Source organism: Parasteatoda tepidariorum, chromosome 3 (assembly GCF_982258835.1).
Source record: "Parasteatoda tepidariorum strain Cologne lab strain chromosome 3, Ptep-v5.0, whole genome shotgun sequence".
Classification (NCBI taxonomy): Eukaryota; Metazoa; Arthropoda; class Arachnida; order Araneae; family Theridiidae; genus Parasteatoda; species Parasteatoda tepidariorum.
In genome coordinates, this window is record NC_141757.1 from 64,127,078 (window position 1) to 64,146,220 (window position 19,143).

Sequence of the window (19,143 nt, forward strand, 5' to 3'; positions counted from 1 at the left end):
ATTTGGTAATTAATTTGGTTTAAATAACGGTAAAATATAGTTGAAACGTGATAATTAATGTGTGATAAAATTTGGTAATTTTATCATGACACTTTAGAGTATTAGTTTAGACCACAAAAATTATTTATTCATTTAAACTATTACTTTATTACTTTCTTTTCGGTTTTGTATTTTTCTTTAAATATGACAAGAAAACTATAATTTTGAAAACCAGAGTTTTCATCCAACGGAAACATAAGAACGGAAAATTTTTAAATAAATAAACAAAGATTATGAATTTGAAATTAATGTTTAGTAATTAAAACTTAGACTGAGAAAAAAAGTATGGTCAACTATGCCGGAATATGGTAAAATTTACCGCGCCTCTGACTCAATGGGAACACCAAAACCCTTGGTAATATTTACCGTAAAGCTTTGATAGTTATTTAATTGAATTTAACTATAAAATATGATTTTATAATATGTGATATAGTTTGATAAATGTCGGAAAGTTTCATAACTTTTCCATGACACCTTATAGCACGGCATAAGAAGCATTAATTCGGTAAAATTTACCTTTCAGTTTCATGGAAAAATTTTTTTCAGGGATTAACTAAACAAAGTCAGAACACATTCAAATGACCTTATAATGGTTAAAAACTAACTGTATTAAATGTAAGTAAAATAACGTGAACATGTATTAGAGTATAGCAGAGTTTCCAGTGCTCTGCGAACTGGTAAGATTAAATTGTTTAAGGATAAAAATTACGGTTAAAAAATAGTGCACGGAGCTAAAAATTATAAAGTTACAAACATATTACAAATATGTAAGTATCAGCTTGTCTATATTACTGTTTATCAAATAAAACCAATAACACCGAAACTACAAAATAAAAAAAATAGTCAATGTTTTGAATTAAATTTATAACTTTTATTTTTTTTCATGGCCATTTACGTGATATATTATATATATATATATATATATATATATATATTATATATATATATATATATATATATATATATATATATATATATATATATATATATATATATATATATATATATATATATATATATATATATATATATATATATATATATATATATATATTGTTTCATAGTTTACCTCATAGTCGTTCAAATCAAAAAAAACATCAGTTTCATAACACTAGCCACATATCCATCTAGTATGAATTTGATAGTTTCGTAGCTTAACTTTTGCGCCATGCTAATTTTCTTGAGCACTTTATATGTTTTTCTAAAAGCTATGAAGTCCAACTTAAGAAGAATAAGCTGCTTTATTGCTTTGTTTTGTTTTAAATATAGATTAAAGCTTTGAAAGAAACCAATTATATTAAAGTAAAAAATTTATTACGGTCGTAACTTAATCTGTAAAATCTTTCCCATTCGCTTTTTATTTTACTGCTGTTTTCCCCCCTTTAAACAGTCATCAACGAATTTTTATGGTTTAATTTTATGATTTATCAAACAGTTTATTTGTTTACAAGGAAAAATTTGAAAATCCAACTTGATGCTGTAGATTGTTGATTAATCAAGCTGTTATGCTGTATAGATATGGGGCTAAGCAAGAACGCGTATATTGCCAAGACCACTTTATTTAATTTTTTTCGTTACAAACTAAGATATTTTCTGGAAATATATTATTATATATATTATTATTAATATTTTATATAATATTTTATATATTATTAAATATATTCATATATTTCTTAAGAGCAAAATTTAGATTTGTTGTGTTAGGTTAGATTTGATGTGTGGATCCCCTTTAATTTTAAGTTAGAAATTATGTAAATTATTCCTAGCAGTGTGGTAAATTTAATCATACAGTACTAATTGTTTGTTTTAAAAATTTTACTATTCTCTATGACTATTTGAAGAAATATTTTGCTTTCCTTTCACAAATTACATGAAATGACGTTTTTCACAAAATAATAATATAGTTGAAAATATTTTTGTCAGCAACGGAATATTCAGCGCAAGATGCTCATATAAATGTTCATAAATACCAATTATTCTTTAATAACTTTTTAACGATGCAGATCAAACAATTTTTACTATATTTGTTTGTATTTTTAAAACAAGTAAAAATAAATTTCTTAGTATTATTTTTATTTGAAGGATAAATTCAGACAATAAGGAGAGTAACACTTGGATAAAAAAAGTAAAACAGGCTGCAGATTAGATATTTGAATTTACTAAATCCAGGCATTTATCTGAACAAATTAATGCCTAGATTGTTTCTGAAATACACGGGTTTATCTGTTTCTTACTGTAATTTGTTACATAATTCTACATAATTCAGTTTCTTATGTGAGTCTCTCTTGTAATATTTTATAAAATTTATTGAAAAACTGTTGCAAATATGCATAAAAAAACACAAAAAAATAATTTTTGTTTTCGTTTGCTAATAATATTATAAAATAATGACCAAAAATTCCCTGTTAAATATTAATATTCTTAGCAGTTTTTTTTTTTAAATTTAGAGGTAAGAGTTTTTGCAAATGCAATTTAAACCTTTAACGCTCTTTTAATTAGGATATTCTCATAGATAATACTTTGAGGAAAGTATATGTAGTTAAAATAATCCTTCTTATTTTAATAATTTCTGAGAAAATATCTTAAGATTCGGCATGGAAAAAACGTTAATAGATACATGCAAATTCATATTACATTGACTTACATAAAATATAATATCTAAGTTCACCAAAGAAAAAAAAATTTTACTGCTTCAGTTAACAGAAATAACATTATAAGAAAGGGAAAAAACGCTCTCGATTAGAAAGAACTAGATAATTTACCGAAACCAGGTGTTTTAGATGACTTGCGAACATCTAATTTACGTAAAAGAATAGTAATGATTTTTACACGGTGTTAACGTTGAAGATAATGCACTTTACCGATATTCTTTAATATCGTACTTTCAAATTAAAAATGGAACTTTTTATGCATAATTAAATGCATGTTTATGAATTATACACAGGAAGGAATAAATTAAGTTAAGATTTTTTTATCTTCGGTAAGCTACTTGAATACTGAGTTGGTCAGTGATGCGCAATAGAAATTTGGATTTAATGCTTTACATTTGGAGACATTTTTACAGCTGAATAATTTTTTCTATTGACATAAATATTTTTAAACTGATTTTTCTTAATGACTAAATTTTTTTTTTTTTAAAAAAAATAGCTTCATTGTAAATAACTAACATAATGAAGTTTGTTTGAGTGTTAGTAATTAATACAAATTTAAAGAAAAATCACTATTTTGAATGAGACAGTAAGAGGATGTAGAGGATATAATTTGTGCTACAGATTTTCCACTTCTTTTAGCTTCAATCATATTATTTTTTAGTCAAAAACCTGGGAAAAAATCATGTACTTGATTTTGTTTGGAGATATATAATTAAATTATTAAGTTTGAGAGATTCCCAAAAAATTACCGATGATTTTAAACTAAAAAAATAGATTAAGCAAAAGAGGAACAAAATCTAAATGTTTGGTTTGCTGAGTTTTGCATTGAAAAGTAGTTAACTAATTTCCACCTTGCGCAAAATAGATACTAAGTTCTTCCAGAGAAAGAGCCACTGACTGGAAAGACTAAGAAATATTGTTTTCTGTCGCATTCAAAGCGAAATGTTTTCTGGGGTGTCTGTAAATTTTTTCTTCTATTACTGCTACATGACAACATTGGTTATTTTGAAGATATAATTTAAAACTTGTTTTGATATTGCCACGCAATCTTTTAACTTTAAAATTTGTTTCCTGAAAGCTTAAAAAATTTAAAAAAATTAGAAGCTGGAATAATTGGAAAATTTTTGAAATTTGTTTCCTAATCAGAATGCACCAAACCATATTTTACTACCTCTTTCCTTTTCTTTTCTTTTTCTTTTTTTTTAATGCTTCTTATTCAAATTCATCGGTCATATTTCATGATTCCTGGTACATAAAGGTGGTCGAGAGATCGAATATTTCTGATGGCACCCGGTTAAAAGGTGCCCTTTGCTATAAAACTAATATTTGGAAGTTTTAGCTCAAAAAAATAATATTTAGGTCTTACCTCCGAGTATCAAAATTGGGAAAAAAATATTTTCCTCAAAAAATAGGACATTCTTCACTACAAAACCCGAGGGTGATTGTAAAAACACAAATCTTGACATATTTTGTAGAAATGCTTTCAGTTTAAAATTGTATCCGTAAAATGCCATTGACAACGAAACAAATCAAAATATAAAAGGTGTTTTCTCTACCCCAATAGCAAAAATAAAATTTTTTGAGGTAAGAGTAATTTTTAATACAGTTGGAAACTATTGTCAGCGGATTAAAGTGAGAAACTAAATAAAGGTTTTTTATGACAAGATACGCATAATATGATAAATAAACAAAATATGATATGTACAGTAATGACTTTATTTTTAGGTAATTCAATCATGTTAAACAAAGAACAGTAAACTACGATATAAGTAGGAAATAAAGTATTCAGGGTAATAATACATAGAAACATTTAAAACAGAAAATACTACCTGTTGCTTACGTCTTTGCCCACTTGAAAATACTTTGATTTCCATTTTAACTACTTTCAAGATATGTTCGAGATTTTTTCAAAGTTCTCTGTGTATTAAATTGTAGTAATATTTGAAAATATGTCCATTAAACCACAATTATGAATTCGGGTCATTTAAGCAGGGGTAATAAAATCTTTTCTTCCTTAAATCCTTTTAAATTTCTTTTAAGTTGTGAAATATGATAGAATACGCATCGCGATACGATAGAATACAGCAGGACTGCACAATAGAGTGTATATGTTTTAAATTTCAATAACCGTTTCAGAGAGGATCAAAAATAAATCTATACAACAACTTCGTAACTAAGTTTTTACTTCAACAAAAACACAAAATTATACTACATAAATACTTTACGTATATTAAACTATCAAACACTACTTAAACTTCACTAACTAACAAAATAAATCCAAATAAATAATAAACGTTCAACAAGTTATTTGACACTACCAAAATTATCACTTAAGAACACTTAACAAATAAATACTTAATGTCTAACTAACTGAATGCCTATATGCAACGACACACGTGGGAAAATCAGGACATTTGAGTATGTCATGATGGCCAATCAGGTTCGACACACACATGTGATGTCACTTGCGGGTATTCAATTATATCTGATCTGAAAATTGATTCCATATGATAATAAACCATGTCTTAATAAATGTAAAGTTAACACGCCAAAAACAACCACTTGATTAGGTCTATCTTTGTGATTTCAATTGTTTTCTTTTTCTCGAGTCACAAACCTCAATTATTCAAATTAATGCTCAAGACAACATCTAAAAATGACAAAATCGGCGGTTTTTAGAATAACCTTTCAACTCCTATTTGACCCCCTTAGGGGCAGAATATCAAAGAACATTTTTTTAGTGGGTGCCTACGTTGAAGAAGAAATTCATTGTCTAAAATTTATGTTTCTAGCTTCAGTAGATTAGAATCGGTGATGACGAATCGGTCAATCAGGACATGTCTTTTTATAAGTACAGATTACAAAGTCATAGAGTTAAATGTTATGAAAGTTTCTTACATCAAGCTTCAGTTCTATAACCAATTTAAATTTTTTTACTGACATTTGTTGATTTTAGGCGCTTTTACTTTAAAACAAGTTGAAAGTATACAGTTTATTTTTATGTTTTCAATAGCTCTCAAAACAAAAATGTGATGACAACATGCAAGGTCAAAGTTTTTTTTTTCGTGATTGCTCTATTAAAACACGTGGTCTTTTTCAACTCTTAGCGCGATGAAGAGATGTTCAAGTGTATAGTGTTTACCTTTTTTTTATTTTATCCTCTGCCCCTATTTTCTCCTCCAAAAATTTCAGTTTTGTACCTCCTTAAACAAAAATCAAGACTGGATTGAAAACTGTTTCGTTACCCCCCACTAATGAATCTTCGGTAGTTGATTTGAAATTATTACTTGACGGTTCCTCCACAACCGGTTAAGATTTTTAAAATAGGCGATGCAATAGAATTTTTTATGCATTTATCAAATTATTACATTTAACAACAGCATTTATCCAAGTAATTCACAAATCAGACATTATATACAAAGTAAAATGCACCGGACATAAAGTATCTTATTTCAATAATACTGACGTAAGTATAATTGTCGTAAATATAAGATATGAAGTCATTGGAATTGAAAATAATAAGTAAAGTACATTTTGTAACTGCCCAGACTATTCACGTCGTAAAACAAAGTAGAAAAAGGGAGTAAACGAAAAGGGTTTAACATTTTTCGCATGTAATAATAATGCAATGTCATTTTACCTGTTTCTTTCAAGCATTAACATCGTGATTTGATAACGTTTATCAAACCGTTATAGTAAAAAAAAAATGTATGTCGAACACAGACCTCCAAAAAGTACAAAACATTCATTTTTAGAATAAAAAAAACTATTTATATGAAATATTACTTTTATTTAGCTTAAGAATAGTAGAAATTTTAGAATTGTGAAATAATTTTAACCATATAATCGAATTTTTTTCCACGTTTGTGGAAAATAAATTGGAGATAAAAAATTATGAGATTATAATTTAAAATTTGCTTTAAGTTTCATTGATCAGAACTGCGGGATAGATTTTTATCGTGTTCACATCTTAATATGCAATAGTTATCTATAAGGAATTAATACCTTTATTTTTAGCATTGGTAAACTAAAAAATTTCACTTAATTTCTAATGGTTAATCTATACATAGCATGGTTGTTACGACAGGGTTAATATTATTTGCTATAATTGTTTTCTATAGAGAATATAATAGTTTTAAAGGATATTTTGTGAGAAAAAACATTTATCTGAAACTTAAATTTTATAATATACGTGAAAATGCTACTCACTTGAATTTTTCTTCCTCAAAATAAGTTCCTAAAATAGTATTAAAATGATTTAGTATTTTTCTAAGACAACATGTTTTATGGAAAAAATGTATTTGTATAAATATGCATTTTAAAAAGAATTCTTTTCATAAAATGATAAAATATTTATAAAAAGAGCTCCGGGATGTTTTCTCCTTATAGAAGGAAAATAACAATTACGTAAGTCAGCAAGAAATCTTCTCTTGGGTTATTTTAATCTTTATTTTACTATAATGAGATTACCGGATTCGAAAAAAGAAGCAGTTCTTTGTTTTCATTTTGTTTGGTCATACCTGTGCTGGGTAGATTTTTGTTTTTGTACAGCTTAAAGAAAAAATAAACACGTGGTTGTAACATGTTTTTAATAAAATAATTTTGGAATTTTTCTTGTTATAGGGAGCCTAGATTCAAATCTTGAAAACATGTTTCCTGAACATAATGTTTTGCATGTTCAATATATTTAAGTCTAATCTATTTTATTATGGAGGTTATGCAATTCCCATTTGGCTTTTCGTCGGATGGATTTGAATTTGCTTTCTTTGCTATCAATTTATATCACACGGAAAAAAATTCTGTTAAAATTACCTTACTCAATTACAATTCTGGTAAAGAAAAACTCATAAATCTGGTAATAAAATCAGAATATATGGTTCTTAAAAGCATCAGAATATATTGTTTGATTCATTTGGTAATTTTCCTTTTCCGGTAATGGTTTACCGGAAATTCTGGTATTTTAAATTAGAGTTCCTATTACCAAACATTTAAAAATGTAAAACTGAAAAGTAAACTTATCCGAATATGATTTTTAAGGCATGCTCTAATGTATCATGAAACAAAATTTTCAAATTTTACTAAATTTACTCAATTATTTAGACATTATAAAGCTATAATGTATTGTTAACTTTACCAAAGCTTTATCAAGACCCTTCGATTATTAGTACCGAGATTTTTAGTGATTATATAGAGTCAAAACATGGTAAATTTTACAATATTCTGGTAGATTCAACCAAAAAAAATTTCTCAGTACAGTTAAAATGGATTGATTTCATATGGCTTATATAATCTAAAATTTACATTTTCTACTACGCATTAAATTTTATATTCCATCCATGAAGAGTAGCGTAAAAAATAATAATCACGAAATAAGACTTAATAAATTAGAAATTCGGGCTCCTCAAAAATAATTGGTAAAATATAAAGCATTTAAACAGACATATTATCTTAAAATTCTCAACCAAAAATATAAATTAGCCACGTCATATTAAACTATTTCATATATGCCAGTATAATAGTTTCGCATTTTAAACCAGTAACATCTATATTGTTGGAATATTTGAAGTCCTCAAACAATAAATAAAAGGCTTTTTAATGATTGGCAACAACTCTATTCTACTCTAAATTTATTAAACTGAACTACATAAAAATGTTTGTATGTTTTAAATTAACAATTTCATTGCTGTCGGAATCCCTTAAAAATTTAAAGCAAAAAACTCATTTTGAATAAATGCATAACTTAACTCCAACTGCTTACCATAATGAAAGCTACTGCGAGTTACTAAATATATGTTTGATGGAAAAATATCTACATTTTTACATTTGAAAGATGAGGCATCTTCATGGTTAGAATTTATATAATATGTTTTTGAATTTGTATGCAGAAATTGCATTAGTACGGGCATAATTAGTCGAATATTTGACAACATAGAAGATAAAGAGAAATGATGCAAGGCAACGACTGAATAATAAATAATCAAAATTATATCAAATATTTAATTTTCAGTTAATATTTATTATTTTTCTCCTTTCATGACCATATATTCAAATTTATTCATTGCTAAAAATTAATTCATTATATTCAATTTCTTAAGAATTATATTCTGATATGGGAATCAACGCGGTTGTCTTGGTAAGGTTCGAGATTTTTTAAATCATGAATTAATTAAATATAAAAAGTTGTTTATTCTATATGTGATTTATATTTTTTAACTCGCGTAAAAAAATATTTTATGTTTTAGAAGTAATATTTATGTAGGTATTGAATCAATATAAAAATATTACACTATTATATTATAATTGAATCACTATACTACAGTTAAGTAAAGCAGTTTCACATTAGCAAATTGTTAGTCAAAGGGTTATGGAGGTTTAGGCTTCGTAATTTCATGATCAATGGTCTGATGTAGGTAATGTAGTCAGCGTTGTGCACTGACTACGTTAGCTTTTAAGGTAAACTGGTACTAATGGATCTTTAGCTGGATAGACTTTAAACAGCCACAGTAAATTAACCCCCAGTAATAATAAGAACTATATCGTTACTTAAGCATTAGTTACAGAAACCTATGCGATTATTTATCTCAGAGTAAAAAAAAATAACAACCAGTGGTCTTGTTCCTAATCTGAACAATTACGGATAATTTCATTTCACTAAAGTAATTAACATTTGTTTAGTAGTAACAAATCATTAAATTTCTAGAAAAAAAAAATTCTCATTCGTTGCAAAATACTTACGTCTTTTAGGCGGAGGATCTTGCAATTTCATGACAATGACAATGATAAGAATCATTACAATGATTGCTACAACCACGCCCACTAAAACACCGACAGCGGGTGACAGAATGAATCCTGAAGTGTCATTCCTTCCGTTACTCTCGTCATCCTCTTCATCCGTTGATGGTGCAAGAACGCCCAGATCAGTGGTTACTTCTCCTGAAACAAGAGAGATAATTAACGATACGGTCTCAAAGAATTCCTCCAGAAAGACACTATTACACTTGCATCGCAGGAATAAGCATTCGTGTTAGAATCCAGATGTGATTCTCGAAAGTGGTTTGGTACCATGTTTAGTTTTAGAAGAAGAAAAATTTGGAGAAGAATTTTTATATATAAATGATGAAATTCTGTAAAATTTCAAACGAAGACTGATTTGAAAATTAAATGATATATCGTCTAAGAAGTATTACATTAAACCCACGCATTCTATAAGTTCTGGTTCCTGAAAAACTAGACACCTGTTACTTCCTTTTTTATTAGTGTTTCAGTTTTGAATCTTTTTCTGCCTTTTGCGAATAATTAGAAGAAATTTCTGACATTTCTCCTCCCCCAATAGACGTCTAAATCCTGTTTATATACAATAGACCCTGTTAACATCGCCCTTTCTTAGGCACCCTATGGAAAACGTAAAAGAGATAGGCCGAGACCTACTTGTCAAATATACATACATCCAGATCAGTGCAAAGCGCAACTAAATGGCTCAAGACAGGGGTGCCTTGGAAAAGAGATTTGAGGCCTTATGTGCCAGCTGGTGCGAAGAGGATTGGTAGGTACAAACGTTTTATCGGTACTGGGGTTACAGAATGACTCCGGGTGTCTTTCAGTTTGTTCTACAAATGATTTTATTTATCTTGACAGCCAATCTCAGTGCATCATTTTTCCATCTCGGTAAAGGTGATTTTTACTTGTTTACAATGTGCATGAACGTTTCACCGCGATACGTACAAGAACTGCTTTTCTATCTAACAAAATTTCACTAACTGGGTATGAAAAACCAACGACGTCACTTAATTCCACATTAAAATCCAAGACCTTGCTGCGTAACTATTAGTGATGAAAGCTAACGGAAGCTTCCTCTAATGGAAGCTTTGCTCGAGATCAACAGGAATTAACGATTAGTGCTATTTTTTTTTCTTCCAACGAACATATCATTTCCGGGTGTAACTAATGTGTCTGAGAAATTGAAATATAAATAAATATTACTGTATACATTCATGCATGCATTAAAACATTAATATTCAGAATAATATAGTAATTTACATACTAACTGTCAGAGTTGTAAATATTATCATTTTAATAATAGTTGTAAATATTATCATCATTAAATTTTATGGCAAAACGATTGGTAAAAAGCTTCAAACAATTAATAAACGTCTCATTCAACGTCTAACATACAAAAGTATTTTACTTCCAATAAAAATTATAACGTGTTATAACAGCGTATGAATGAATTTTACTTGGGGAGTTCCGTGTCCTTTGCGTATCTTAACATCAGTTCGGGACGTTTAGCAAGAAGTACATTAAGCTGGTAAATTTTCCTAGTATTATGTATTATTTCTGGTTGTTTGATTTAAATTTTTTTTTATCAAGAATATAATTAAAACTATTTTATAATATTTTTTTTCAAATTTTAACGAAAATGTCCCATTTATAGAAACAACAAATATATGTGCATATTTTATAAAACAAAAGGGTTTAATTTGAGTTTTCACTTACTGATTAATGCAAATTTCTTGTAAGTTGTGTTTCAAGAAATATATATTATTTGTAACTATTTGTTTAAATTTGCTTGAATTTAAAGCACATTTAAATTGCATTATGCAGCATAATATACCAAGTCAAAATACGATTTATTTTTACAGATGTAAGAAAAAGTAATTCCAAGAAATTGTCAAAGAATATATTATACTTCAAATTTTATCAGCTAATTTTATAGTTTCAAGAAAGGGAAAAACATAACCATAAAACATATTGATTCTCACTCAGTGTAAGAAAGAATTGTCTCGATAACTTTTTCCTTTTCGAAATCTAAAATTCACAAAGCGACTTTTGCAGTAAAAATAACGAGAAACAAAGAGTTATTTCTTAAAATGAACACATTCACTATTCATTTCTCAGTCATAAAGATATCTGGTTATTGCAGTTTAGAGAGACTCGTAAATTTCCCAAATATCATTTCACCCTCAGTAATATAATGATGATTGCATGTTATTCTTGCATAACATAGAGTAAAGACATTTTATTTTAAGTCATAAAGACTTGAATAAGCTCTTTGATGTGAACAAAAACTAAAAACCATTTCTTTATTTTCAAGTACTTTATATTATCGCGAAGATTTAGGACACCTATCGAAAAGCATAAAGCTATGTATTCATAAAATGTGTAAGACGAGTATTTTAGTTATTATAATGTTATGTTTATTTCGCGCTTTTGAAATCTTTCTTTAAAAAAGAACTGTAAGCAAATGATTAAATTTAAGAGTGTTACAAAAGAGTTTAAATCATTTTATAAAATAATATTGTATTGTATTTGGAATGCATTGTTTGTTATTTTAAATTTATTTTATGCAGATAACTAAATTGTTTAGCTTAAAAAAGTAGCACAGCTTTCATTTAACGAATTGTAATATTATAGCTTGAATAAATTTTTATACACTTCTTCTTAAGCACTGCAGCAAATTACCAGACAAGGCTGTCTCAGTCAGTAAGATCTATTCAATGCTATATTTCTCCATGTGTTAACATCCAAGTCCTTTAACCGCTTCTCTGATCTATCTAACCATACAGTTCCAGGTCTTCCTCTTCTCTTTTTTCCCTCTGGCGTTTGGAAGATTCTTTATGGTAGGATTTTCATCACTATAACGAAATACACCCCTAACCACCTTTTTTGAGAAACCTTGATCACTTTTACGATGATTGTATTTTTAGTGTAATTCATATTTGTAACAAATTCTCCAGATTCCGTTTTCTCTTACTGCACCAAAAATTTTTCTTAGTATTTTGTTTCTTCAATGTGATCAGTTTCTCTCCGTTTATTGCCCAGCATTCGCTGCCATGTACAAGAACTGCATTTGGTATATATATATATATATATATATATATATATATATATATATATATATATATATATATATATATATATATATATATATATATATATATATATATATATATATATATATATATATATATATATATATATATATATATATATATATATATATATATATATATATATATGTATATATATATATATATATATATATATATATATATATATGTATATATATATATATATATATATATATATATATATATATATATATATATATATATATATATATATATATATATATATATATATATATATATATATGGTATTATTTTATTATTTTCAATTATTTTCCTTATCTTTATTTAACTATTCCGTATAAATATCCCATTTTTGCTGCTTTATAAATTTTTGAAAAGCAGATAAAGCTCCAAATGGGGAAGAAGATTGTAGTAAAATTACCATACTATATGGGAATGACATTTCTGGTAATGAAAAAAAAATATTATTGAAACAAAAATAAATTCTATTACCATTAATTTGGTAATTTTTGAGTTCTTATGGTAACGGTTTATAGGAAGCTCTGTTTTTTTAAATTATTGGTCTTGTTACCACACATTTAGTTAAAAATACAAAAAATAAATCCCACCGAATAAATAGTTTCGATGTTATGCTCCTTAGGTATCATTATAAAATTACCAAATCTTACCACATTTACCAAATTTCACCACGCATAAAACAGTATTTAAACTTTAATTTTACCAAAATCCTTACCAAACCAAAAACAATTTAAGAAAATAATCATTCGGAAATTAAAAAATAATAATTATTCACGAAAAATTACCGAACGGTACGGTAATTTTTACTATAGCAATACTGCGGTAATACCGATACGGTAATTTTTACCATATTCTAATAATTTTGACCATATTTTTTTCTCTCAGTGCAGAATTGCAAAAGGAATTAAAATGGAAAATATAATGTTGAATTTAAAACCATGATTTTTGAAACCAAATAAAATTATTAGCATTGAATAGAATATTTCCAATATAGCCCTATGTATATAAATATTTACTAATGAGAAATCAAAAACCAGCAACTTTGAATTAATGATTACCCTTTACTTACTAAACTGAGTCAAGAGTTACAAAAATGATAATTCTACACACAGAATTAGACATTTAATGATCGCAAACACCATTTTTCCATCATTTCAAATAACCTAATGCTGTTACAAATTTTTAAGAAAATGTTTTATGAAAAAATTAATGTATTACATTCCGGTTCTTTTTAATTTAAAGATAATATAATTGTATAATTAATTAGATTGATTAGAATAGAATTACATTATTTATAAAAATAATATTCATAAGCTTTATTTATATCAAGAACGTTTAAAATTACGCATTCAGTGTATTTTTTTGGCACGATTATTTCATGATTGAAGAAAAACTCGGAAAAATTCGAACAACTTAAACTTTTAGGAACGTCAGAGGGAATGTATGTGAATGAAATTCCTTCCTCTGCTATCTACTTTAAAATTAAAATTAATATAAAAATGATTTTAGTAAATATCATTGTTTTTTAAAAATTGCATTACAAAGCAATGTAATAGATTAATTGTATTTAAAAAACAAATACATTATCCATTATGAAAATTTTTTTAAGATTATCTATTAACGAAAAAAAAACAGATGAAGAAGTATTGCTACAAAAACTAATGACTTAGTCCTATTTTAGAACCGAACTGATAACCGTTAACCGCTTAATCTTTTCAATTAAACATGTCAAAAATGAACTTCAATAAATTATCTTGATTCAATAAATTATCTTGATTCAATTAATTTTCTTAGCATAAATAATTTGTTTAAATGTATTTTTTAAGATGACAATTTATAAATATTGTAGGATTTATCAAGGTTATTAACCATTATATGTTTATGATAAACGTGTTTCTATCTTTCTATTTTTAAAAATATAATAGACGAATATTCTTGAATTTTAAAGTGCGTTAAAGCATGCGATGTCATAAAAATAAATTCGTGCAATTTATTAATTAATAATTTATATTATCATTGAAATTGTGAGAAATTTAATTCAAACATTTATATATTTTATAAAATAAAGGTTTCTTTATTTGAATTAAAAATGTCAAAAACGGACTTCTCTAAATTATCTTGATTGAAAACATAAGCAATTTCTGTACAGTTATTACTTAAAATTATAATTTATAAATACTGTATGAATAATCATGTTTATTAACTACGATACGTTCATTATAAACGTGTTTCTGTCTTTCTATTTTTAAAAACACAATGGTATAATATTTTTGAAATTTAAATTGCGTTGGCAAATGGGATATTAAATTTTACAGACTTCATTCATTGGTCCAAAAAAGTAAACTGATTAATTTCATATTTAAATGTAATCATTTTACATAACAAAGTGAAACGTGAATGAATAGACTTCCTGCATCAAACTCATATAACTTCAAATTTCTGTGCCTCCCACTAGGTCAACACAGTATGTGAATGCTCATTTCTGCAATAAATGTCTCTGCGTTGCTGGTAGCACACACCATCATCTATTCTGGTCATTTGTCTTCCGACAAATTCCTCTCCCAGACAGAAGACCTTGTTGTTTAAGCACCAGCAGGATAAATTATTACCACCATGGACCTTATCATGAGAGTGCCATTTTCCCCGTGCGCATGCATTGCTTATTCCTGCCATCCTTCTCCACCATTAAATCCAGTTTTGGGCAAATTCTCTTACAACACTATCACTCTTATTGGGAACAGATATGATAGGCTGCTGAGTTCACAGCAAGAAACGAGTTAGTTTGGTTTTGAATGAAAGGGTGAACTTAATTCAGCTGGGTTGAAATTATATGATGCGATATAAATTTCAATCGATAAGACTGTGTAATTGATTTTGCGCATTAAACTGAGTTGCGATCTGTGGCCAGTGCTTTTATGTTAAACACGTTTAAAATTGCTCCATTCGCTAAACTGTAATAAACTTTTAAGTCTGTAACGAAATAATTTGCATTCGAGATATTCGCCCTAATTCCATTAAATTGTTGCATGTAATGCATAATTTCACATCCGTATACCTATAAAGAAATAAACGCATCTATCTATATTTAAAATTAAAGGAATAAACTTAATAAATAATGTTTTAAGTTAAATAGGTTTTTATACTAGAACAACTATTACTGTCGCACTGTTTCTTACACTATTACTATTTTCACAAAAGTGGTTTGTTAATGACTTAGCTCAAATTAACAATAAAATATGGTTTTATAATGTGCGATAAAATTAGGAAAAAAAATGTTAATTTAATTATGATACTTTAGAGCAGTGGGTACCAAACCGGTACCAGTCACTGGATCAAATAGTACCGGTCCACTTAAGGAACATTAAATAATTCAATTTTTTTTTACTGCGGAGCATTTCTCTCACGTTTGTATGACTTTCTTTGGCCAAGAGGCCTTGGACTTGGATGTCACCTAAAACCACATTAATACCGAACACGTAACTGTATTTTATATTGAAAGCATGTTTAAATACAATCAAATCGAAATTATTAAATTAAAGTTACTAAATCAAAATAATCTAAAATACAAACAATCAATGTCCATCCGTATGAAATTAAAAAATATGTACGTTAAACGCGCATAGATTATTAATTTGACTACTGACAGGAAGAAATATGGTTAAAATTACTAGAATATTGTAGAATTAAACATGTTTCTGCCTCTATGAAAGCACCAAAAAGCTCGGTATTTTTAACCAAATTAATTTAGTAATAATTTTGATAAAATTAAGAGCAAAATGTTTATTTATAATGTGTGATCAAATTTGGTATATGTGATAGAAATTGGTTATTTCCTCATGATTCCCTAGAACAAGGCCTACGAAGCATTTATTTGGTTAAATTTACTTTCCAGTTTTGTATTTTTTTACTAAATGTGTGATAATTAGAACTATTATTTTAAAAACCAGAATTTCCGATAAACTATTACCATATAAACGGAAAAATTACCAAATGAATGGTTTAAATATCGTATATTTCGCTTTTAATAACTAGAAGTATTGTTTTTTTTTACCAGAAATATATCACATTACCATTCAGTACGACGATTTTACCAGAACTGTTTTCTCCGTAAAAGAACAGTGATGTATAATAAAAAGCTTAAAAAATACTTAAACGTGTATTTAAGTAAACATTAGCACTTGTTCAGATTGTTTCTCATAAAACACGCTCAAACGTTTTTACGTAGATTGTGCAATGTTGTCACATTGTTGGGGCAGGCAACATTTCGAACGATTCTTGTTATAATTAATCAAATAAATCTTTTTATATAGAGAAAGTTTTTAGTATCATTTGTAGTTGTTTTCTAGCGTTACGTTGAAATCTGCTTTTGTTTTTTGAGATTCTCACACTCTCAGTGTGGTTTGCTTCCGTATGATCTGTCGCAAGTTTTCTTACGTTTGAAGCCTGTTATTACATTTCTGGATTTGTTAATGATTTTTTGATTCAATTTTGAAGCATGTTATCAACTTTCTGAATTTTTCGATCAAAGTTCAATTTAAATAAGAAGCCTGTTATTACATTTCTGGATTTGTTAATGATTTTTTGATTCAATTTTGTAGCATGTTATAAGCTTTCTGAATTTTTCGATCAAAGTTCAATTTAAATAAGAAGCCTGTTATAATCTTTTTGGAATTTTCGGTCTAATTTTGATTCATATTTTAAGCCTATTATTATCTTTCTGAATTTATCAGGCAGATTTTGAAACACCCTCTGTATTAACATCAGCATGTTTTTTCTCCTAAGGAAGTTATTTATTCAGTAAAATACAGAAGAACAAATGACGTTTTTCATAGATTAAATGTATTGAATTCTACGCAAATATATTGCTTCAGATTTTAAATTTTATTAACTGAAAATAAGGAACTAAACTTCAATATATAAAATGTGGTAAAAGTAATATTTCATTCCCTAGAAATGCTCTGCAAGTTATGAAACGTATGTTAAAGAAGTCAACTGAGTAAGAGAAATTATGTGAATACTTTAAACAAAATTTTGCTACAAATACTGCTGTATTGGAATATGTTCGTATATTTCACATGATCCTCACCCATTGGCTAATGCTCTCCCTGCTTCATACTTTATTCATGAATGGATGTCGGGGCACGAATAAAGATCACGTGGTAGGCTTCGCACAGGAAGCCACAACTCTCATATTTGTCACATTTTTGGCATCTTAAGCTATTATAAAATCAAGTTTGGCGCGATTGGTATCTTAAAAGATTTCGGACGTTTGTTTAAAATTCTTTATCGCTATAATTTATCTCTCTTATTATTAAGTACCCATAATAAATAACTGCGAAATGAGATGGTAAATACAAATTGCTTTATTTGATTCGCATTTCAATTGCAGAATATGAGATTGTCTAGTACGCAATTTATTTTCGCATTATTAATTGCAACTATTTTAGTACGAAATGAATAAAGTATGTCTGCATAAATAATTTTCTTTAAACGTTCTATTCATCAGTATGTTTATGTTCTGATAATCTTGGTCCTAAGTACTACAATTAATATTTTCTTTCAAATGATAAATGAATATGTATAAAAAGAATTGAACCTTTCAAGCAACGACTGATTTTTTCAGATTAAAAACGAATATTAAATACGTGATTTGAAAAAATTAAGAATAAAATTCCAGTGATTTCTGTATAAGTTGATAAGTTGTGGCGTAACACTTTAGTGGCCATTTTACAACAAGAGTACTTTTTTTAAAATTTTTTATACCCTTCATTATTCTAAAAGGCATTAAAAATATTAAAAAAACCTTTTCTTAATCTCCCCATTTCGCTTTTATAGTTATATTTCCTTATTCACACATCAATTTATCATTAAACTCACAAATGCTTTTCAATTTTGTTTCGCTAATATGTTTGAAATTAAGCTGAATAGCGTCCACTGAAAACTAAAACTTTGCTATCAAAATCTCTGAAGAAATATTCAAAAACTCACCTTCCTAACTAAATAAATGTTAAACGAAATTATTATCATCTATTATGATATCCGTTAGGGAATCTCTGCGAAGGATTTCTGTTCTTAGAATATTAAATTAAAAATATAAGGTGGGGAATTTTCAAAGCTGTGCATAAAATTTTCACTAACAGTTTTTCAGTTGTTTGAGGATGCTAGTCAGCTTATTCTAAGTATCAATATAAATTAAGTTTATGTTTGTAAATATTTTCTTAAATTCATTTTATATTTAAATGAGACTGAAATTTATATTCTTATGAACTTCCCAAAGGTACAAAATATGAAATAATGTATTTATTTTACTTAGTAAAAGAATACAGAATATTAAATACTAAATTAACAAAGCTATCTTTGAAAGAAACGAGCTTAAAAGCAGCAGAATTTTCAAAAGAAAGAATAATTTGAGCAATAAAATGTCAATGGAAAAAAAAAATATATAAAAATATGACCACCGAAATCGACGTCTTCAGGGGGTACCGGCCTCGGTAGTCATAAAACATAACCTTTTCTATTGAGAGAGAGGACAAATGCCAAATTAACTCTCTCAGTACCCCGAAGGT

At 27.3% G+C, this 19,143-nt stretch overlaps 1 protein-coding gene across 1 annotated transcript in view; it reads right to left on the reverse strand.

Annotated features, from left to right (window-relative positions):
* The window catches only part of LOC107446499 (neural cell adhesion molecule 2), a 204,297-nt gene that overhangs the window by 14,236 nt on the left and 170,918 nt on the right, over positions 1-19,143 (reverse strand). The window contains exons 8-9 of the mRNA XM_016061170.4: positions 9,426-9,623; positions 6,900-6,927 (exon numbers count right to left, since the gene is read on the reverse strand). Of these exons, the coding sequence (XP_015916656.2) occupies positions 6,900-6,927; positions 9,426-9,623 (226 nt within the window). The remainder of the gene's footprint in view (positions 1-6,899; positions 6,928-9,425; positions 9,624-19,143) is intronic.